Source organism: Trachurus japonicus, chromosome 17 (assembly GCF_045865225.1).
Source record: "Trachurus japonicus isolate A0001 chromosome 17, Traja_1.0".
Lineage (NCBI taxonomy): Eukaryota > Metazoa > Chordata > Actinopteri > Carangiformes > Carangidae > Trachurus > Trachurus japonicus.
In genome coordinates, this window is record NC_140923.1 from 35,443,208 (window position 1) to 35,467,435 (window position 24,228).

Genomic DNA, 24,228 nt, shown 5'->3' on the forward strand with positions numbered 1-24,228 from the left:
AGTCCATGTGTGTGCTTTTGCTAATATATTTATGTTAACACTAATAACAAGTAAACATTTTTTTTTTTAAACTCAATTTTACAGTATTAATAACCTTTTTCAATCCCCCTTTTTTACATGCAGATAACTGTAAACCTTGTCAAGAATCCATGATGTACTAAAGGTAAAAGTATTTTTGATGCTCAAAAACTAGTTCTTAGAAACCTACTTTTAAATTCAATTTCATTCATAAGAGGAAGTTGTACTATTTCTTTATTCACAAGAGACACCGTCTCATGCACACAGTAAAGGCCAGGCAATATTAACAACAGCTTCAAATCCCAACAAGGTAGACAAACTGTTGGCGAGTTGTTTAACATCCACTTCACTGCTTCATTGTCACATTAATAGCAATGGTCTCTCCTTGATGGCATTGCGTATTAAAATCCTTCTTTATATGTGCACTGATATATAAACACCTTGTTTACATAACTTGTTGTCAACATTTAATCACTTGCCTAAGGGAAGAGTTGGTAGACTAGATGGCTCACATTTATTTCTCCCTGCTGGATTGGCTGTACATGCAACAGATGCATCAAGATGATATTTCTGACAAGTAGACAGAAATATCCCCCTGGCTTTGTTCAGCTTGCTTCAGTCGCAGACAAGCAGGCTTGTCTTGCTCTAACCACTAGGAGCTCAAACAAAAGCTGCCTTTTGTTTTTTAATTTGTCAATCATCTAAAAATATAGTTGACATCACAGGTATGGCACTCAGTGATGTTCCTGGCTGCCAATTTGTTATCTCCTTTGCTACGGTTAGTGTGTTCATTTTATTTTTATGTGTGTGCGTGTGTGTCCATTTGTCCAGTTGGCCTGGCTGTGTCCAAGCACATGCACTTTGTTTGATATATCTATGGAAATAGTGTCATTACTCTGAATCACCGTGCTGGCCCTGGGCATGGCAAAATCTCTACAGCAAACAAACTCGGATATCCTCTGTGGTCCCGCGTGACCTGCATTGCATTGCACTTACATGGAGATGTTTTTAGGCCAGATTCTCTCCACAGCATGACTAAATATATTGAAAGAGATTTGCTAACAAAAGAAAGTGTCCGGTCAGCCTGTGGGAGACGAGGTTGATCCAGACATGTATCTCAAGGCAGCCTGCAGTGAGATCCCTGTGTCCAGGCAGAGAGGGGGGCCAAGGCTGGATCGCTGCCCCAGTATCCAGCAAAGGCAGGGGGCAGCAACCAGGGTGTACCCCCCAAGCCCCACCAGTTTACTCCCAGGAAGCTTTGAAGCCTGCAAGCCTCGAGAGCCGCAGAGTTTAGATGAGCTTTTTCAAGTACGCAGCCCCTTTTTCCAGGCGTCAGCCCAGCCGAGCGCCAACATGGTCTACAGGTAGGATGTTGTGTGTCTGAGGAAGTAAGCATATATTTAAAAATCCAGGTTTCTCACAGTTCGATGAATGCTGAACATTTAGGCCATACTGCAATATATTACAGTGTTAGAGAGCTTGTATAACAACATGCACATATTTTAAAGCATGCACATTTTGCATCATTTTTGTTGACTCTGGTTAATAAGCGGCAACTTTTATGATATCTCCTATTAATGTGAATTTATTCAAAGGCCAGACAGGGTAAACAGCAGCCTGTTTGTCAGTTTGCTTCAATTTGTATCATTTATAAACCACTGGAAGTAAGGATTAAAGTTTAACTTGCTCAGCAGGGTCCCTGGTCCTGTTAAATACCTAATGCTTTCATCATCTCCTGATAAGACAGTGTGTGTGTGTGTGTGTTAGCACAGCAAGACCCAGCTCTAATTCCCCTCTGTAATTAGACTTGACGTTTAAGGCACATGAGGCCACCATCAGACAAACTGCAATGTCTTCTGTGGCTTTGGCAGGTTTCAGTACTGGGGGAAGACTTGAGGACTGAAGTTAGTAATGAGGCCTCGTGATTGAGTCCTATTGGATTTGTCACTTTCTGGGCTCACAGTATGTTATAACTGACACCGAATTCACGTTTTATCTCTTATGATTGATTGTGTATGTTTGTGTGTGGGAATCAGAACCAAGTGTATACTCAATATCAAGCAATTAGCAAGAGGACTTCATTTTGCATAACAACTAGAAACGGGGGAGTTTCATGTGGCTGAGAGAAATCTGCCTCCACCAAACTGCGCCCTGAACAAAGTGTAAAACTCACAAGTTGTTGGTTTCACTGGGGTCAATTACTTACTGAACTGCGCTGTTGGCTGGGTACTGCGACTCCTGCTCTTTTTTTATTTTTGTTTGTGTACAGAATATGAAACAAATGAGATATAATGTGTTAATTAGTGACAGAGCCAGACTATCTGTTTCCCTCTTTTCCTGGTCTTATGAGCCGGCTGCTGGTTTCACATTTAGCATCATTTTTATCACCTCACTCTGGGAAAGAAAGCAAATAAGAGTATAAACCAAAACGTCAAAACTTTCTTTACCGTACTCTGTGACTTGGACTATTTTTCTATGTGTTTCAACCAGATACATGGTGTAAATTGTTGTGCTATAGAGATGCTGATAGATGGATTAAGTTACGTTGAACTAAGAAAAGCTAAGATAAATTGAAATAACCTAAAATAAGATAAACTAAGTAGGCTATTAGGTTAATCTAAGATAAGATAAGCTGAGATGCTTAACTAGCTTCAGATGTAGTGTACCTACTTTAACAGCAACCCTGTCCCAAACTGAAGCAGATCAACTAATGATGACAAATACAGTTCACAGGTGGCAAAGTTAACTGTAGGGTGTTTTATTTAGAACAAGTAAACACCAGTTAACAGTCATTCAACCCACATTGTTCGGGATAGACACATTTGGTTTGGTAAAACTCTAAGGTGAGCTTGTGAACCATTTATCCTGACATAAAGATTCTGCAATTGCACAACCATTTAGTCAATACTGAATCTATGAACCACTGAGTGCTTCCCCGTTGGAAATAAATGGTTCTGCATCCACTTTAGTTTCCCTGCCATAAGGCCAAATGCCTGCTGGGCAAATGCATAGGTCACTAGGCATCTGAAGGGACTGTCACAATAAAGATGTCAGCATCCATCAGTGTCACCGATATGTGTTGCATTCAGACTGAGATGCTGTTATGGCGGAAGCCGGCCTGATAGTGTTGCTGATGGTGGGGATGATAATGAGAATAATAGTTATGGGACAATGGCGATGCTGATGATGATGATGATGATGTGAAGAGATGACAAAATTGGTGGTTTTGGTGCTGACGCTTATAATGATCATGACAGTTGTGCATTTTCATTCAAAAGCCCATATTGTCAGATTCAGACTCGAGCCTCATCATCAGTATTTCATGCATGTTTGCTGGCCCCGAGAGAAATTTGTAGTGCTTAATAACTGTGACCACCATGTCTACACAGAGTCAGAACCACCCTATTAGGGCAGATTAGACAACCAATTCTTCCTCTATGGTGTTGTACGTGCAGTGCATCACAATGACTTGCACTCCCGGTCTAATCTGCAGCATAGGGGAAACACTACGGACTTGGAGCGAGACAGAGCCCTGTGTTAAATGGTGATTTAGAGTGAGAGCGAGGAGATAACAGACTGACAGTGGATGTGAGGAAAAAGAAGACTGTAGGGGCAATCACACTGAGAGAGAGGATGATCGAGCCGGCAGAGAATGGGACTGCTGCAGCAGTGACGTCACAGTCAGCCTGGAAAGGTTTCCCCCTCTCATTACCTCTCATTTTCTCTACAGAAGGTTAGTGCTGATAAGGAAAACTATCTATTAGATGTCGAATAGCCTTTTGAGCACAACAGTAAAATGTGAAACACAAAAATCTTTTAGTCAAGCAGCAGACTGTGTACATGGCTGTAATTATCCTACATGGAATCTGACGTTCCTGAGGGCTTTATTTAGATAGCAGTGTCTATTATGAGAAAATTGATATTCTACATATAAATAGATTGAGTACTTTGGTGACATACAGGCAATGCTACAAAGCTATGTTGTTGCAAACTGGGGGAAATCCATGTGTTAGTCTCCTCATTGCAGCGTCATTGTTGCTCCTCTGTTTCAGCAAACTCAGCGTGTGGAGGTTTGTGTCTTAGCAACAACGTTTCAGAACTCTATTATAGGTTCCTGCTGGAGCAATTAAAGGCAGAGTGCTTTGCCTCAGGGTAACAGCGATACCGCCTGTTGGGGATTCCAGCCCACATCGTAACAGTTCTAGTTGACACTTTTGACTGACACACTTTTAAATGGGATCGACAGGAAAGTATTGTATCCTTGCAGGTGCTCGAGATATCAGAAGGATGTTTGAGACTATGGCATGACATTGCAGTTACCTCCCCACAGTGCCGCAGGACAACACAGTCAGGCCAAAAACACAGTTTTGCTGGCAGGCAAAGAGGCACCTGATTTTACACATTAAGATCAAAGTGTACTGTGTTCTCTATAGTGAGTTTTAGAACAACAACAACAAAAAATGCTAAAATGACCTGGATGTCATCATGGTAATTTCTGATTTGTCTCTTGAAAACCACAAAACAAACAAAAATAAACAGAAATTACATTGAATGAAATTGAAATTGACAAACAGTTTATAGATTATGGCTACTGCATGATCCAACATATTTTGGATCTTGACCCAAAGTGGAGATAAAAGGCCAGGCCTCTGCTGCTTTCATTTTGACTACAGTATTTGTAACACAACTCTGGTCGGTCCTGCAATTTCCTTTTTATGACATTAGTGCAAAAATGAAACTAAAAATTGGCTGCCAAGCTACTTCTCATAATAGTAATAGCTTCAAAAGACAAAATAAAAATCATGACTCATCAGATTTCACAAGTCTTACGGCAAAAAGTCTGCATCTCTAGTATTACATGCAGTAATCAGCTCACAACAAATGCTTTTACGTGGAATCTTTTTTTTTTTTGGACTTGCATTTAATCTCACCTCCTGTCCAACTCTGCCACTCCAAATGCTTCTGTTGCCCCAGAGGCCAGTGTCGGCATAAAAAAAAGACGGGGCTTTGCCCAACTAACTTCACCAGCGTCTTCTGTTATCAACTGCAATCACAAGGATATAAATAAAACTGTGTTGGCCTCCAGGCCTGGTGATGTTCAATGAACCATGAAATCCTGCATTGTCACATTGCTGCTCAGTGGGGGAGGAAGTAAGATGCTGCACTGCCTGTATGCTGGTTACTGCTTTATTTCAGCATGCCACTTCAACTGATCTGTTACTTAACATCTGTTCTAAGATGTTAGAGTCGGAGTAGGTCTCTCTGGGTCCTTTTCTAAGCCTGAAACAAACTATATAGCCCGTACAATTTTGCAGGACTTAATACAAAGTGCTTTGAACTGATGTTACGGGTCATAGGTTGGAGGTGGGCGCTTATTGGGTGAGCACAAAGGTTACAGCAGTTTGAAAAGGGCAAGCACCGTAACGGTAGACAACAGAAGGAGGGCGTAGCAACTAAAATGCCTCATAAGTCATCCACGGTGAAGTGAAGCGTGCCTGTAACGTTCACATTTAGGTTATAACAATCATCCACAATATGTCGCCTTTACATCCCGCCTGAGGCGGATTTCTTTAAGTAAATGAACACAAACACACACACACACACATCATCTCACATCAACTCAGCTGCCTTGATTTTCATTCACAATACACCTCTCTCTCTCTTTCTCTCTCTCTCTCTCTTCCTCTCTCTCTCCCTCTGAGTGTGTGGCGCCATAGTGAAAAACACTGCAGTTCTTTCAGCCAGTCAGTAAGAGCCAGTAGCTTATACAAACAGTCTCTCTCCCCTCATTCAGCGTCTGGCTCACTCTCTCTACGCTCCACACACGCTGCTCATCGCCTCCTCACTGCATCTGTCCTCTTCTCTCTGAAATGAGGTACCATGCATCCTCCTCTCTCCTCCTCCTCCTCCTCCTCCACCTCTCCGCCTGTCCATTACCATTCCAGGGTCCCTTTATCAAACAGAGCATTCCTGTTGCAAAGCTGGGAACCGTAAGAGCTGTGTTACTTCCTTGAGGACTTTGGAGACGGGACAAGGCTGTTTGCCGGGTCTTTGGACAGTGACTGAGAACACTGCTGCTGCTGCTGCTGCTGCTGTTGCTGCCACCGCTTCTTCTTCTTTTGGGATGCGGATCTTTGCGGGACCTCTGTGTGCTGTGTGAAACCGCTTGATTCCTCTAAAAGTTGCAGGAAGACACACATCAATCAAGAATCTCGTCCTGCTTCATCCTTGTTTCTCAAAGAGCGCTGACATCCCACTGTGTGTAAGAACACCTGTATCCATAGAAATATGGCTTGTCTGTGTTGCATGTGGATGCAAATGCAGCTTTTTTAAAGAGATTTTGAGCAGTACACATTTGCATGCCTTGGCTTTACTGTGAAAGCATGACCTTATTTTAAAGATGTGTGACAGGAGTGATAGGGTGTCCATGACTATGCTAGTGTGTGTGTGTGTGTGTGTGTGTGTGTGTGAGTCTGAGTGAGTGGCACAGTGTGAGAGCACAGTGTGATGGTGCAGTGTTACTCTCCTCACTCCAGGTGTTGGACTAAAGGGCTTAGCTGTGGTTTAAGGGCAAGAATGACTCCCCAGACACACAACTCTTGGCAGACTGACAAATCCTAATCTACAGAGAAACACATGAAAAAAGGCATTAGAGGTACAGTACACTCTGTAAACAGAATTAGACTCATCACAAATGAGCAAAAAAGAGAGAGATGGAATTAGAGTTGAAAAAAGGTGAAAAAAAAATATGTATACAGGATAAAGAATGGGAGATAGGACAGGACAGAAAGGGAAAAATTAGATAGAAGAAGAACTAGGGCAGAATTGCTCTCGTTCTTCATGTTGCCACGTCGAAGCAGCTTAGAGTTGTGACCAAAAGGCATTAAACTGGAGAAAACAGCCCGTAAAAATAAAACACAAAGAGGTTTTACAGGTTTTTTTTTTCCTTAAGTCAGTCTTTGGTTTAGCAGAACATCTCTCCTCACACTTTTAAAGCTCCCCCCTCTAACCCTCTGCGACACACAACTGCATTCCCCTCTTCTCTTCTCACTGGGCGACTCTTCAAGCGACTCATTCAGTTCCTGTTCTCCTCCATCCTTCTCCCTCCATCTCCATCCTCTCTCATGTTTTCAGGTGGTGTCAGAGCAGCTCAGGATCCTCATCTCAACTCTTCACACACTGACCGGGACTGCACCACTGCCGCTATGTCCAATCTTGACGTAACCTCAGCTTGAGAGTCTCCTTCCTAGAGAAACTGAACAATCTCACGCTCGCATCACTGCTGCCCGTGATTTCCGTATGAGATTCGGCAGCACCAGTCAGAGCTGGCCTGGACGACTGACTTTCAATTTCACATAGAAACAAACAAACAGAGTGCAAAATAAAACAACTTGCAAAGACAGAAAAAAAGACTGTTAAGTACATTAAGGACACAAACAAACATTTGTTTGTCTTGGAGCAGCTCTAGTGGCCTTTGCCAACAGCCATGCAGGTGTCCTTTGCATGTACGGACCACGGGCTGAAGGCCCCGCGTAATGGCGAGCACAGCAAGCAGAACGCCACCAGCCCCAACACAGCCAGCCAGGCCCGCGCCCGCTTCCGCACAGTGGCTCTTATCGCCCGCAGCCTGGGCTCCTTCACCCACCGCTACCACCACAACCTGAAGGAGTCCACCGCCAAGCTCACGGGCATGAAGTACCGGTATGTAGACCAACGTGATGGTGGAGACTGTGTGAGAGAGCAGAGTGAGGAGGTGTGTTTAGTTTAGATCCCCCCTCTTGTGCCAAATCTGTGCTGTGAAAACCTGCCACGGAAACTTAATGAATGAATGTGAATGGCAGCCAAGTAAATTAGAAAAGAGCCCTGATGGAGACAATGAAGATACAGAGCCAGTGACAAGTGATGAGTGGGATGTTGTGTGAGCGTTCTCTTGTGTATGTGCTAAAAGAAACAGACAATTTTCTCCAAGATACAATTTAATGTATGTGAATTTACTCACTCTAAAGTGCAATTTGAAGAAAGATATTATTGAGTGGAAAAAGCAAAGGATCATTCTAAAATGATCAACAAAGACGAGCGCTATTGAAAGATTTGTCTGGAGGAAAATATTGGTTAAAAATAATAGGCTATTTTCAACCTCACTGAGTCTTCCTCATTGACTGATTACACCTTACTCACTCTAGACAATTACTCAAATTATACAACAAGTAGTTCCGACCAAGCAATCTGATTGGTCAATAAGACATTTAGAACGTGCTCAAATCAGCATTACAGCACGGCTGGCTCATCACTGAAAATATTACTTCGCCATGTCATGTTGTTTACACATCTCCATGGCAACATGGATTTTTCGTAATTTATTACTCGTGAAAATAAATCACAAACTACATTGACCTCCTGTAGGTTGTTCCTGACAGCTGCCAAAGTCACATTTATAGAACAATTATGTTTTATTTTTTGTTAATATATTGTAAACTTCCCCGTTACAGCAGAGAGGATTGTCTCCCTCCCATGTGTGTAACGTTACAAAGTCGGAGAGACACGAGTTGTGATCGCGGTGAATATGTTTTTTAAAATATGGCCTGGAGCTGAATATTTTCATTGGATAAAACGGAGGTGATAACCTGTATGTTTCTCTCTCTCCCTCTCTCTTGCTTGCGCCTTTTGGGCTTTTAAATAATCTGGAGTAATCGTTTGGCTTTCTCTATCAGCTGTGTCGGCGACACAGCGCTATAACTTCATTTACATGCAGAGTTTGCGGTTGTAGAAGCTACATCTGTGAAAGGAAAAAAACGGCATCTTTGTCATAACTTGTGCGAGTTTGTGCGGTGTTGATTTAGTTCGGGAAAGTCAGAGACCGCGTTAAAACATGAACGTCAGCTCAGAGTTCACTCATCTGGGACTAGAAAATCATTTCTGTTGCTAGGTCGTTACTAAGGTTCGGACTATTTGCTGTAGAGGTGAACTAGGTTCCATTACACATAGGAGTCTACTGACGTGACTGATTGTGTTTCAGTTATTAGTCAGACCCCATTTATTTCCATGGAAACGGGAAGCACACTCGCAAAAAACTTCACATTTTGAGAGCAAAACGTCCATCAACATGAATATTTATTTAATTATACGCTTTATTTTGTTGGTAATTGTTGTATAATCGCAATATTACCCTCGAGGGTGTGCTTAAACGTAATTTGAGCACTTCGGTGATGCTTGCGGACCTCGGCGCAAGCGCCTCGGTCCTGACCGCATCACCGTCGTGCTCAAATGACGTTAAAGCACACCCTCTCGGGTAATATTGCTTAATTCAATCACAATGAAATGGCCAACAAATACACAAAAAGCACCAGTCGTAAAGGTATTTTTGTACTAAATTCCTTAAAATAAGTTTATAAAATATGCAAACAAATCACACAATTTGATTAATTAATGTACAAATTAAAGAAATACTGACAACTAAGATGACACATCACTCTATAAATAACTATAATAATATAAATGTCAATTTATATTAAACATATATTAAACTCGGTCAACCAACAGTTTATTTGTATAACTATTTTCTTATGGGTCACTATAATAACTTTTAACAAATGACTGACAAGTTGACAGTGGGGAAATAGATAACACATACACACATGAAATATGAATATTACCAAGAAAAAACAAATATAACATTATGGTAAAGACATTTTTTGTGCACTAACACAAGACCTGTATGTATCAGTACTGCGATTTCATCTTTAAGGTCTCACAAGCTCATTCAATTACACTAGCATCAGTTTAAGGCTGCAGCCGTTCTGCATGCCGCTCTCAGTAACTGGCTGTGACCATACATTACATTGCGGAGAGTGTGACAGTAGAGCCGAGCGTTGCCGTGCGGCAGATCTCTCCATGTGTGTCTGTGTGGGAGTTGTAACAAGGCTGGGCCAAGTAAACAATGCTCTCTTATCTCAGTGAGTGGGCTCTTAACCCAGACCGCAGGAGCAAAATAGTAGCTTTCACCTCACACTGTTAACTCGCTGGAGAGGGTGACATCACCACTTACAGTGTTAGGATCAAGAGAGACAGAGAGAGAGAGAGACAGAGAGAGAGAGGGGTTAGGAGAAAGAGAGGATGATGGGAATGGATGGAGTTGGATGGAGGACATTGGGAAAAAAGAAGGGAAAAAGCTCAGAGATTTGAATGAAAGAGAAAACTGGGGCACTCAGGTCAGTTCACAGAAAAGAGGTAATTAGCAGAATCTGGGCAGATTGGATGCGGAGCAGCTAAATGTGATAAGTGTCTTCTTGTCACACAATCTCATCTCGTTTCCATAACAACATTGAAATGGCCAACTTTCATCTGTTCCCAGCGCCCAACAAGCTTGATGACTCCATTGTGCAAACTGGTTCATCTTTAAGCAATATTACCCGAGAGGGTGTGCTTTAACGTCATTTGCGCCGAGGTCCTGACCGCATCACCGAAGTGCTCAAATTACGTTTAAGCACACCCTCGAGGGTAATATTGCGATTATACAACAATTACCAACAAAATAAAGCGTATAATTAAATAAATATTCATGTTGATGGACGTTTTGCTCTCAAAATGTAAAGTTTTTTGCGAGTGTGCTTCCCGTTTCCATGGAAATAAATGGGGTCTGACTAATAACTGAAACACAATCAGTCACGTCAGTAGACTCCTATGTGTAATGGAACCTAGTTCACCTCTACAGCAAATAGTCCGAACCTTAGTAACGACCTAGCAACAGAAATGATTTTCTAGTCCCAGATGAGTGAACTCTGAGCTGACGTTCATGTTTTAACGCGGTCTCTGACTTTCCCGAACTAAATCAACACCGCACAAACTCGCACAAGTTATGACAAAGATGCCGTTTTTTTCCTTTCACAGATGTAGCTTCTACAACCGCAAACTCTGCATGTAAATGAAGTTATAGCGCTGTGTCGCCGACACAGCTGATAGAGAAAGCCAAACGATTACTCCAGATTATTTAAAAGCCCAAAAGGCGCAAGCAAGAGAGAGGGAGAGAGAGAAACATACAGGTAATCACCTCCGTTTTATCCAATGAAAATATTCAGCTCCAGGCCATATTTTAAAAAACATATTCACCGCGATCACAACTCGTGTCTCTCCGACTTTGTAACGTTACACACATGGGAGGGAGACAATCCTCTCTGCTGTAACGGGGAAGTTTACAATATATTAACAAAAAATAAAACATAATTGTTCTATAAATGTGACTTTGGCAGCTGTCAGGAACAACCTACAGGAGGTCAATGTAGTTTGTGATTTATTTTCACGAGTAATAAATTACGAAAAATCCATGTTGCCATGGAGATGTGTAAACAACATGACATGGCGAAGTAATATTTTCAGTGATGAGCCAGCCGTGCTGTAATGCTGATTTGAGCACGTTCTAAATGTCTTATTGACCAATCAGATTGCTTGGTCGGAACTACTTGTTGTATAATGTAGATTATATTTCCCAGTTAGGGAGAATATTGATTTTGAAATTCTGTGTTTTTTTTTTTGTTTTTTTTTTCAACTCTTATGTCAGTTCAAAAAAATTCTGCTGTGCTAAGGCCAAGTGTGCAGCTTCTGAAATGTGTGAGTGTGTGTGCTGTTTATTTTGGTTTGCAACATGAGGATTTGCTCATTCTTGTCACTCCCTCTAAAAACAGGTTGAGAATGTTTGCAGCAAAGCCGTCAGCAAATCCCCCATTCTCGCTACGGAGACGCAAATATTGGAAATCTCGTCTGTCACATCCCCTCTCTGTTTGTCTGACACTTTCTGTTTCCTTTTTCTCCCACTGTATCTCTCTCTCTCTTTCTCCAAACCCCTGACTTTAAGCCGTTGCGTTAAAGTGGCTGTGTGCTTTTTTTCCTCTGAGTGCCGTCTGGCAGGGAACCTCTTTCCCTTGAACACCACAAGTAAATCTGCGTTTTCTGTGTGTGATAAGAAATGTTTTTTTTTCTTTTTCCTTTTCTTTTTTTCCCTTAAAGACCAGAATATGTGTAGCATTGTGGTGGAAATGCACTGGCACATTGCATTACATACATGAGTGCATGTGTGTGCACTTAGTGTGTGAGGCTCCACGCTGGGAACATCAGAAGGCGTAAGCAAGTTGAAGCAGAAGATTGTAGTGTGCAGTGCGAGCGAGTATAAACTAATAATATCACCATACACAGCGTTTTGGTTGTCGTGGCGACACAAATACAGAGTATTTTTAATTTTAGTGCCCCTCCAGTTGCAACCTTCCACGAGCCGTATGACCTCTTCTTGATCTTAAAATAATGTACAAGCCCACAAACAGCATGCACGCACACACATGTGGGCACACACAGACACACACACAGACACACACACACACCAAAATATTTGATGCAACTAACCACGCTGTTGTTGCTGGCTTCACAAGTTGTGCAGATTATTTCTGGATCCTGGACTGAACCTCATAACGGTCATTAGGCAGCAGAAGGCCGTTTGACAGTCCAGGAGGTCCAAGGAAGATTCCGCCTGGTTGGTTCGGTGCTGCGTTGCAGATGGGCATGCAAAAATCCCTTCTGTTGGTTCCTGTGGATGCAGCCTTATCAGCGGCCTGCAGAGAAAGCGCAGCCTCTGCTGTGTATACATCTGTGTCGACAGGGTGATTAATGTAAAAAAAAAAAAAAAAGCAAGAATAGAATGTGATATTTCTGGTTCGTCTCAGTCATTTTAAGTTGCTACAACCTTTGTTTTGTTGCGCAGTCGCACAACATTTGAGCTGACTCAAAGTTTTGGAAGAAACTGTAAGTCTCTGTTTCTGTTCCGTGTGAATCAGCCCCAGAGCCGATGGTATCCATGCATTCATGGATGACTCTGCTGTGCCTCTAGCTTGATCCTTCTAATTAAAAACCTTTTCCCTCTTTTGAGTCCTTCAATTAACTAAACCAGTGGGCTATCAGACCTTAAAGCAGAAAATACTGGTGTAAGTCAGTTTTGCAAAACGCTATCATTTCTCCTGAGTCTCATAAATCATTATTGGCAAACAATGGACTTTTTCTACACAGATCTGCTCAGATGAGTTTAAAATTACTGATGGGGCATCGTGTAGCTCAGTGGGTTGAGCCCCAGTTCGATTCCACCGGGTGGCCCTTTGCTGTATGTCCTTCCCCCTCTCTCTGTCTCCCCTTATGTTGTCTCTCTCCAACTGTCCTGTCCAGGCATAAAAGCCAAAAAATATACTTTAAAATTACTGATGACTTAGATACTTTCCATAACTGTCACAAAATGGAAAAGTAGTTTCTTGCTACAGCATGGGCGGATTAGACGAGGTGTATGGATGCTTGTGATTGAGGATTAGGCAGAAACCTGCAGCTATAGTGAGAACTGATGCAACCTTTTCCTCTGCCTGTTTACGCACAAAAAGAGAACAGATGTTGTGCTGCTGCAGCGCCCGTCAGGATGGATGGGGTCTGTGTTTGTATTTGTATTCGTGCTCTGCAGAGAGCCATGTGTGTATGTGAGTATGTGTGTACATGTGTATGTGGTGTGTTTGCAGGACTTTGTGCAAATGTGTCCATCACCCAGCATTGGAATTGTTGTTTCCCCCCAGTTTTTCATCATGCCTCAAAAGTCTTCATCACTCTTGGGTAAAAAAAATTGTGTGTATGTGTGTGTGTTTTATGTTCCCACATCATTTAGTCCAGTCCTCATCTCAGGGTTTCTGCTGTGATGTGTAGGTCTAATAATAAGTGCCAGGGTGTTACACACAGCAGGAGCGCTGTAGCATGGAGCTCCACTCTGCCTAAAGACTAAACAAGCCCCCAAGGATATAGAAGTGGCCAGTCACTCAGTTTAACAGCCAGCAGGTTTGCATTACCTTTGCATTCTAATTAAGGACCACAACTAAAATGGTTGTGTCTAAGTATAATGACTTTATAATAGTGTTGCCTTGCTCATGCTGATTTTGTGCTTTTTTCTTGGAAGTGATGAAATGTGCTTGTTCTTGCCGAGAAAGGTAAACCATCATAATCAGATACATCTTACTCAAGACCTCTAATTGTGCCACCGTTATCTTCTGAAAACACACTTTTACTGAGGAAAGTGTGTTTGGTTCTGCTTTGTAAAATTTGTGTGATATTTATGTCAGTTATTGTAATTGCACCACTGGATCTTATTCGATAATGCGTTTGGCATACTATTTTATTTGTTTACATAAATACAAGCAAGCAATTATGTAGTTGGAGTTCCTCCAGACTGATTTCTAAAATACTTGAAAATGTTGATAAAAAATCATCTTCTTCTTCTGACTTCTTTATCTTCTTCCATTGGACTGGAAAAAGAGCTACTGTGACATACTTTCACTCCGTACCACAGGTTTTCTAGTTATCATGACATGATTTTTTTTTTCCACCACATTGCCGAGCTCTCCACAACATATGAGAATCAACCACTTCAGATCTGCCCACATGTTTTTCAATACAGGATCAACCCACAGGCCACTAGCTTCAATCCCAGTCTCTCCGCCTAAAATACAGTTATTCTGTGTGAGATTCTCTACCCATCAGTCACTTGGCGTTTCTCATAAGATGTCTATATTTCCAATTGGGAAAAAAGGAAAAAGAGACATTCAATAGCCTACCAGAGAACAGATAAATAACAGTGTGTGCAAAAGAGTGTTGTGTTTGAGGGTCTGCGTTGCATGAAAATGAAAATAAGTTGTCTACTTCAGACCTGTGGAAAAACAAAAGTCCAAACTCTGGCTCATTATTGCACACACACAAACACTTTTTTTTTTTTTTTTTTAAATCTCTCTCTCTGTCTCTCTCTCACTCACACACGAACCATACAAACATGCACACTGTGCAAGCCCCTGTAGGGAGCTGGCTGTCATTTCCTATTTCCCATTCTGTGTCATATAGAATGCTTTATCTGTAGAGGGCGTTTGATCTGCTTAGACTTGGGGCTTGGACTTGCAACTCTGCCAGCCTCACTCTGTCGCTGGCCTCTCTTGGCTTCTGTCTCTCTTCCTCTGCTCATAGCCCTCCATCCCTGTTCTCCTCTCCATCCACGAGGCCCATAGGCGTCTTCAGTGATCTTTTTGTTTCACGGCAACTCAGCCGCAGCTCTTATTTTTTATTTAATCTATTCATCTTCCCCTCAAAGTGCTTGATTCCGCTTCCCTACTTTCCTTCCACCCACACAGGCCCTGTCTTTGATATATTTAGAATATGACCTGCCTTTCTCCCCTGCGCTGAATTATTTTGATAACAACATTATGGTTGCCATCAGGCAAGCGGTGGAAACCAAGGAGGTGGGTGTCGTCTAATCCCTACGCCCATCAAGGTTGCTGTGTGTGGGTTTGCTTAGTCTACGTTAATCCCCAGCGAGTAAGAAGTTTCATCTGTTTATTCACAACCTTGACAAAAGTGTTAGCTGACAAATATTGATTTAAACCATCCAACATCAGGAAATAAACCATAAGAAGTGCCCAGAGAAATTGCAATGCGGGGAAAAGAAGAAAAACAAAAGACAACATCCTACCACAATCAGTCCCAATGAGAGGTCGTTCCTCCTAAGATTTAAAGACAATAAATCAGCCAGATGTTCATTTGGTATTTGTTTTTCGGCTGGTTGATTCACTAAGAATAGACACATACATAGCTACAGTAGCAGCTCGCAGGATGTTCATAAGTGGTGACAGGTTTGTGTGGGGGCGTCTTCAAATGACTCATTTGTCATTTTACTTCAAGGCTTCTTTTGGGCACCATCCAAGCATGAGGGACGCAGCCACACTCACTGGTTTGCAAAGTTGTTTATGTGCAAGTTTGTATAGACAAGTTGTCCTTTCCTTAGAATTGTTATTTTACCACTTGGAGTATAACATAAAAGTACATGCACCTTGTATCCAGGAAGCGCTGTTTTGTTTTGTTTTTCTCTCTTTGTGTCTCCCACTTATCTACACACATGTCATCCCATATTCTCTTAAACACAAAGTTGTTGCAAATTAGAAGCTGTAATCCCCTTGAATCATTAGCTGCTTCAGCAACGTGCCTCCGCTGGCACTCGCATCCGAGGCCTGGACAGATCTATTAATGCAGCATTGTAGGCTGTGTGTGGTTAATAATCAGGTATATGGCTGCTGCTGCTGCTGCTTCCTGTCTCCCCAGAAAACACAGGGGGGCGTGGGGGGTGGAGGGGAGGACACAGAAGCGAGGCGGCTTCTCTGGCTCCTGAACGTCAGCTTTGTTTATGCCCTATTATTAAGATGGCACACAAACACTTATGTATCTTATGGAGGATCTCCAAAAACAAAGTTTGCATTTTTTTTTTTCAAAGGACAGCCAGCTTTCACTTGAAAAGGGAGCGAGCCTGCAAACTTGTTTATTGTGGAGAGAGTGAGCATGAATGAACAACTGCAAACGCGGAAACAGAATCCATAGACCCGAGGCAACTGTATGTACAACTTGCAGATGCTTCATTCAGAGTAAACGCAGTGGTTGAACATTCCTCAGCATCAATGCGGTTTTGTCTTCACCCCCTCTCTTCTGTCTGAGCACACACACAAATTCAGTCAGTATAACACTTCTAACCTACAGCACAGCCCTTCCCCCAACACTTTCATGGATCAGAGCTCCCACTCTATAATACATCAGAGAGACGGAGGATACAATATCCAAACTCCTCCACCATATCAGAAACAAGAACGCATCCCACGATTTGTAACTGCAGTGAGATCTGTCTCCTGGTTTTCTCCTGTCATGTTCTCATCAGTGCCTTGATTACGCAATACACCAAAGAATCTGTAATTTTATCAAACCCTTCAAAGTGTTTATATGTAAACACTTTGATTGTATTATATCTTTTCTGTCTTTATCTTCTATCTTGGCAGCTCGGTTGAACCACTGAGTGACTGATGCTGATCCATGTTGGGCTCTTAATTGAATTGGCTGAAGGCACGGTCGGACGGCGCAGGCTCGGATTAGTCTGCCTTCATCTCAATGGGCACAAACCATTAGTTGTCACGAGAACACAACTGCTGGCATTTTTTATGTCCTCATTTGTTGTAATGAGTAAATGCCTGCAAAACTGAGCAGGGGGCACAATCCTCAGACCATAATTGGAGGTGGCTCCTCTGTCGATGAACAAGTATTTGGACATATTCTCCACTTATAATGTAAAAGTGTGCCGCTTGTGACAGAGGCTATGGAGTGTGTGAGTTCGGCCTTGATGGCTTCATTGAACAAATACGTTTCAGTTTCACAGTGTTTGCCTCAGATAATTTCCTCTGTCAGATGACTGAAGCTGTCCTTGTAGAGCTCTTGATCCACTTGTCGCCCACTTTTCTTTCAGCTACGTTCCACAGACAGGTGTTGAGCCACTACAAGCCACTAAAACAGCTTCAATCCTCTCTAACCCTAACTTAAAGGTATTTCCTTAATTTGTTGTTGGTGGCGGAGAGCTCTCTCTAACTTGTTGGTCCAAAATCACCCAGTGCTCAGTTCGGGTGAGATCTGGTGACTAATGTGACCCCTCCCCTGAGGGGACAAGTGAGTCCACACTGTGCCAGGAAAATGTCCCCTACAACATAACAGAGTCACCGGATCCCTTCACTGTAGGGGTCAGGCATTCAGACCTGTACCACTCTCTTGGTGTCATCATTATGCACTTGCCCACATGTGGATGCTGAATGATGATTCATCTGACTTACTTTTTAACATGTCTTTCAAACTTTCAAACTTTAATGAGGGATTTAGATATTTGACCCAGCTATAATATCCCATATGTGACTGTCCACAAACAGGGCCGTTGCTAGGAATTCTGGGCCCCCTTAAAGAATACTACAGTGGGCCCCTACCCCCTAACTTTTCCAGTTTTTTTTATTTAGCCTACTTTGTTTTGATGCTAATGCAGCATTACTATGAGTATTAGTCAAGGTCTTATGCAGAATAAAGCAGTCATACAAAGATTAGACTACTGGGGATTTTTGTGGGCCCCACTGGGCGCTGGGCCCCTAGAATTATATCATCACATTTCTCCCCTATACAACGGCCCTGTCCACAAACTGATCATGCTCTTTGAGGAAGAGCTATCCTGTTTTTCCTTAAATGTCGCACTAATGCATCAAAGGCATAGAAGTGCTGCCCACCAGTTCCCAGCCCCATTTACTGATGGCTTTTCTTATTATCTAAATGCACATGTCACTTTGGTTACCGTTCCTTTTGAAACAGCCTTTGTGACTGAAGCTCCTCCCATCAGTGCTCCAACAATACCTACTTTCTAAATCACATCTTGATACAAAAGCAGCATCAACTGGGCCTGCTCAGTATTTTTGTACATGTTACAGAGCGTTGTATCTTGTACCAGCTGTACCATGCCGTGCACCTGTGTGGAAGCATCTGCCTTTGCTGTGTGTCTTCGCTCATTTATGCGAGTTTTTCTTTTAATTTGTGATCCATCTGTGTGTCAGACTGAAGGGAAGACACCTGTGGCGCCTGGAACGTCAGAACAATCTGTTCTTGTTCTTGCTGTCAATGTTAAGTCATTAAATGTCTGTACCACATGAGTTCCTCTCCCAGTTGGACTTGATGTGGTGAAGATTGTTAAAGGAGACGTGAAGCTGAGTCGGGGGTGGTATGAACTGTGTTGTCTTAGCTTATTTTCCACTGTGTTGATGGGAGTCAGCAGCACATCAGCTGGATGCAAATTGACTTTCATCGAGGAGCCATGTGTCAGGAGGTGTATCATTGCACAGTTAATAGTTAGAGGGATACATTAAGAAAGGAGAGAAAGCCATATGCACGAGGAGCCATCTTGAGAGATGCTGCTATGATACAACCCCAGGGCTTGAGAGCAAGCATGGCTGTCTGCATTTTGTGGGGAAGACAATAACAGTAAAAAGCCTGAGGAGTGAAGTGCTCCCTGCTGCAAGAGCATGTTGAAGGCGCGTGTATGAGAAATGGCAAAAAAGAGCAACACTTGTCAAAAAAAAAGTACCATATGTCCCACCACTGCTGTGCTACAAACAGTAATTACATTATTTCAGTTATAGTATAGTAGAGTATTTTTCACAATATTTTGAGAGCCTCATGTTTAATCCAGAAAAGGTGGGGTTCATATTGATGGAATAAATCAACTGTCCTCCCCCTGTGTAGTCCCTGAATTGTGATTCATGACTACAGGTGCGGTAGAGGTGACCCACACTTGCAGCCGTTCTCTTCCCGATCAAACATGGGGGACTGCCATTGTCATTATCAAACAATGCGCATTACAATTACAACTGACATTTACCTACTTATCAAGCTCAGTAGCAAAAACTGATTGTCTTTGGACAGGATATCTCACAGGAGCACAGTGGTTGCAATCACATTTGACTCATGACATCTTGATCCTAAACAACACTGTTTTTTTGTTAATCATACTCTGTTTTTCTTCACAGGAACCTGGGGAAATCTGGTCTGCGCGTCTCCTGTCTGGGGCTCGGTTAGTGCATTTAATTAGCTTTAGAGGCAAATGTCTAATGATTTCATAAGAGTCCAAGAGCAAACTCTGCCCGTCTGTGTGTCTGCATGTGCGCAGAGAGAAGGTAGAGCCGGCAAAAGAGCCGAGCAGAAGGGGATATGGTCTTAAATTTCGTCATATCATTTCACCCTATTCTCAACCTCATGCATCTTTCATACATATGGGAAGTCAAGAGAGACGACACAAAGCTGTTTGCACTGTTAATATTTTCCCCGTTAATATTTAATCAGTAGCATGGGTTCAGCAAACAAGTTGCTCAATTATCACACATATCCAATGCTCACCAGAGTGTAAACACTCTCATTCATTTTGATAGGTCTGAGTCATTTAATGAATCTCCGGTGTGTGTACTGGGCCATATCTTTACATGCAGATGTGTGTTGTGGCATGCGTGTGCCAAGTGGAGGGGAAGGGGGATAGTGTATCTGTGAGGGCGAAATAAGTTGACAAAGCAGAAGAGCTGTGCAGTGCTGCCGAGGCTCAGAGCAGACTCTGAAGCACGTCTAATGACAGAAAATCTGTGAATGAGCTAGTTAATCATCTCTGTAGTGATTTTTTAAAACGATTTAGCCACAGCACAGCGAGCAGCGGGGAGGAATAGTAAACAGGGAGACCATTCTTCAACTTAAATGAATTTGTCTCAATCCTCGCTATTGGCAAGCCTCAGCTGTGCAGTAGTGCCCTTGAGCAAAAAATTGATTCCTTTGTGGACCAGTTTTTCTGCAGAGGGGAGCAAGGAAGAAGATTGTTTCACTGTGAGGATCAAAGGTCACTTGAGCCTTTGATTCCTTGTGGGTTTGTGTGTTCTAATGTCTGAGCTGCACGGTCATAGCTTTAAAGGAATAGTTTGACATTTTTAGGAAAAGCTTATTTTAGCAAAAGCGAGTAAAAAGATTGGGAAAGGGGGAAAAACAACTAGCTTAACTCTGTCCATAATCCTGTGAAACTGTCGCTCCAATGTGTGTTATATTTCAGCTTACAACCGACACAGTGTCTCATAGAATCTGTGCTGAGCTATAGGTTAACCAACTGCTGTCAGTGGTATTGATTTCCTCCTTTAACTATAAGTTACAAAGTGAGTGTTTTAAAAAAAATCCTTTAGATGTGTGTATTTAAAAGAAATTCCCATAGTTCAAAGTAAAATAATTATTTGCTTGACCTCTGTCGGCTTAGAGAACTGGAGCTGAGCCTTCACCAGTCTGCTGCCACTTCTGGTGCAACTGACTAACACCAGCCTCTGTAATTATTTCTTATTAGTGGGAGATGACAAGAAGCAGCATGTGACAGGATCAGGCGACAGAGGACGGGGAGGCGAATATCTGAATTCTCCCAAAAAACTGTGCTCAGCCTGTGCTGTGCTTAATTCTATGTACAGTAAATCATTTCAGTCTGAGTGCATTCACTTGTGTCCAAATATAGAAGGAAGTCCCCACATGACCCAAGACTAAATCTGACCCTTGATACAAGAGGGTTTATTGATAGCCTCAATATTGCCACTTACCAAACCTCTTTTGGGCTGATGACAGGTGGGATCCGTCAGTCTGTAACAAACTGTTTAGGGCTACATCTAATTATTTACAGGAGGTTTTAATTATATTTGACCACAGAGTAAAAAAAATCACACTATGCCTATACCGACCTGTAGCTGGTGCAGTTGGCTACAGATTCAGCTTCAGAACAGAACCGCTTCTGCATTATTTCTTATTAGTGGGACATGACAAATAGCATGTGGCAGGATGAGGCAACAGAGGACCGGGAGGAGAATATAACATTTCTAACAAAAAAAAACTATGTTCAGCTTATGCAGTTTGAAAGCTGAAACTCACTCTGTCTAATGCAAGAATACTGTCTAGGCATTGTCGTTTATTCTGTTGAGACAATGCTCTTAAATCAGCAGAATTATAACTTGAAAGCATTAGGCTAAAAGGCTAATTTGTATCTGATGAATATATTTTTAAAATGCAACAGAGTAAGGATAATATGATCTATCCAAGTTTCATCTTAATGCAACAGTATAACACTCTCAGTATTAGGTTGTATGAGGACCACTTGTTTTTGTGCTGACTGACAGGTGCTTCTTCAAATGGTAATGATGCACTCTCTAGTTTATATTTATTTGAACTTTACAACTCTCTGAAATCTGTTTGGCTTTTAGTCTGGAACATACATAAAAAGTGAATGTTGATTTATTAGGTTGCAGCTCAAAGGACAATATAATGATAATGATTATAACCCATATGGCATATACTGTATGGCTGCTTCTGTGGTCATTTAGTTGATGCCCAATTTAAAAAATCAATCAAATTGAACCATATTTTTTCATGTGAACTAAAGGGCAGATTATGACTCATTGCAAATACCCAGACACATGAAATCAGACACTTGTAGCTTTGGGCTTGTTGTCGTTACATGAAGTCGAGGGCATGATGAATAAACAGCCTAAATAAAAGTGGTCTGAGTATAGCTCTGTGTGGGACACATGAACCTGATATTGCAGGGAGCATTTTCTCTCACTCAACCCTGACATTTGGCTGTGAACGGGCGTGTTTTGTCAGGTGTCCATGCCAAAATGTCAAAGTAATAATGAATGCATGACTAAAATGGCTCCAGAGTGTGGTTCTGCATGCAAAAGGTCTTGTGTGTTGTTTTTTTTGTTTGTTTCAAAACTCTCTGACTTTGACGTTTCCTTCAACAGGCACATGGGTAACATTTGGAGGTCAGATCTCTGATGAGGTAAGACATCATGTCAAGTCCATCAGTCAGCTCAGGAGCATATGTTAGCTTTCATTATTTTAGACCTTGCAAATACGACCAGTGAGCAGTTGTGACAGTGAAGTCCCCAAGTCGTTGACCACGTGGGAGCAATTTAATGTAACTGGATGTAAAATGGTTTGAGTGTGAGGAGGCGATAGAAATCATTCTGGTAGTATCAGTTTCCCAATCTCACAGCAGGCTGTTAAGTCCCTGTTGGCTTTTCTAAGACTAAGTGATCAGGTCTTATTTCTTCCTGTCACAAGTTATTAAGTGGGAGCCCTCCTCCAGTGGCTTGACTCAGCCTTGAAGAGGGGGGAAAACACTGAAATGTGGACAGCTCATCACAGCCTGATGACCACTGGGACTAAGTGACACACACAGACACAAATAACATCACCAAAACAAAACAGAGAGCCAAGTAAAGGAAGAGAAAGTCGTTCTGACAGAATTGGCCCTCCAATGAACGGCTACAGAAGAACTGCAGGCACAAGAACTAGGTCAAAACAGTCTGGGAAGTATATTGAGCAGTAAACAACTTTAATCAACACAGCTGCCTGTACAGATTCCTGGTGATGCGTATCTCAGCTGCAAAAAGATTTACTCCCCTTGAACTTCTTCAGGGAGTTTCCCAGCTCATTCTGTTATTTTGAAATGTAATTTGTCAGATTATTTATAGTTGTGTAAAAAAAAACAAAAAAAAAAACACTCACTCCGGAGCTGAAAGGGGGAAACTCTTCTTGTCCTTGTCAGGTGGCAGAGCAGCTGATGACTATCGCCTATGAGAGCGGGGTCAACCTGTTCGACACGGCTGAGGTCTACTCCGGGGGGAAGTGAGTGATATCTCTCTGATTTGTAATCCACAGAAGCGGGTTTCTTTCCTTGTCAGCTCTTTTCCCCCCAAAGGACACAAAATGTTAACAAGATCTAGCCCCAGAGCAGGAATTATTCACCTGAGGAGGCCAAAAATGAAAGGTAGCCGTGACTCTGAAGTGATTTACATAATCTTATTCATCACTAGAGGCTCCCCATTATGTTCACAGCTCAATCTACCTTTATAGGCCTGGACATTGTGGCACTGAATAATGCGGGACATGGTGTAGCTGTATGGGGATGAATATGAATTTCAAGGTTGCAGGTGAATATTGGGTGTACAATACATGAGGTGTATAGCCTTTATCTTGAGCACCTTCTGATTTTTAATCAGGCATTCATGGTGTAGATGTGTGTCAGATAACCGTAGATGCTCTTAGAGAGAGAAGAGGTTGAGATATAATCTCATCATCTCCTTGTGTGTGTGTTTTTCCCCTCACAGAGCAGAGATAATCCTGGGAAACATCATCAAGAAAAAATGCTGGAGGTAAAGTAGTCTCCTAACAAAGCGGAAGATTTTAAATGTGCTCCAAGAATAGATTTTACGTGTGTGTGTGTGTGTGCACGCGTATACACAACAAAATACACAAGCATTACACTCGTGTCATTGTGGAAGATCTGATTCCAAAACCCACGGATTTTAGGAAGATGCTGTGCGGCGTTTACACTTCTGGGAAGGTTTTCCTTGAGATTTGAGAGACTGGTTGAAAGGATTTGATGCTGTTCAGCTAAAAAAGTACGGATGTTGAGCTGCAAAGCCTGGGTCACAGACGCTGTACCAGTTCATCCCTAATGTCAGGGCTCTGTGCAAGGCGCTCAAGTCCTTCCACCCATAAAACCATATTTCTGTGGACCGTGCTTTGTGCATAGGGCCACTGACATTTTGGAACAGGAGAGAGTTGCCAGGAAACTGTTGCAACAAAGGTGGAAGTGCAACACTGTCTAAGTTTTTCCTCTTGCTTTTTTGCTTGAGTCATAAAATAAAGTAATAGATCAATGAGTCTTCATCACAGGCTCTAAAGTCAGTCTGGACAAGAGTTATGGAGGTTAGGTTTTGTTCCATTTGAAGGATTTTTACAGCCTGA

At 42.2% G+C, this 24,228-nt stretch overlaps 1 protein-coding gene across 5 annotated transcripts in view; it reads left to right on the forward strand.

Moving 5' to 3' along the window:
* The first annotated feature begins 677 nt into the window (after positions 1–677).
* The window catches only part of kcnab1b (potassium voltage-gated channel subfamily A regulatory beta subunit 1b), a 38,390-nt gene continuing 14,839 nt past the window's right edge, over positions 678–24,228 (forward strand). Inside the window, exons 1-7 of one of the 5 annotated variants that reach the window (XM_085805652.1) lie at positions 1,285–1,382; positions 5,813–6,280; positions 7,153–7,719; positions 19,437–19,480; positions 22,215–22,252; positions 23,024–23,103; positions 23,586–23,630. In XM_085805652.1, the coding sequence (XP_085661778.1) occupies positions 7,505–7,719; positions 19,437–19,480; positions 22,215–22,252; positions 23,024–23,103; positions 23,586–23,630 (422 nt within the window). In that variant the 5' untranslated portion in view covers positions 1,285–1,382; positions 5,813–6,280; positions 7,153–7,504. Of the gene's footprint in view, positions 797–844; positions 1,383–5,812; positions 6,281–7,152; positions 7,720–19,436; positions 19,481–22,214; positions 22,253–23,023; positions 23,104–23,585; positions 23,631–24,228 lie in introns of those variants that run through there. The other 4 variants (XM_085805654.1, XM_085805655.1, XM_085805653.1 and 1 more) reach the window with 4 other exon arrangements.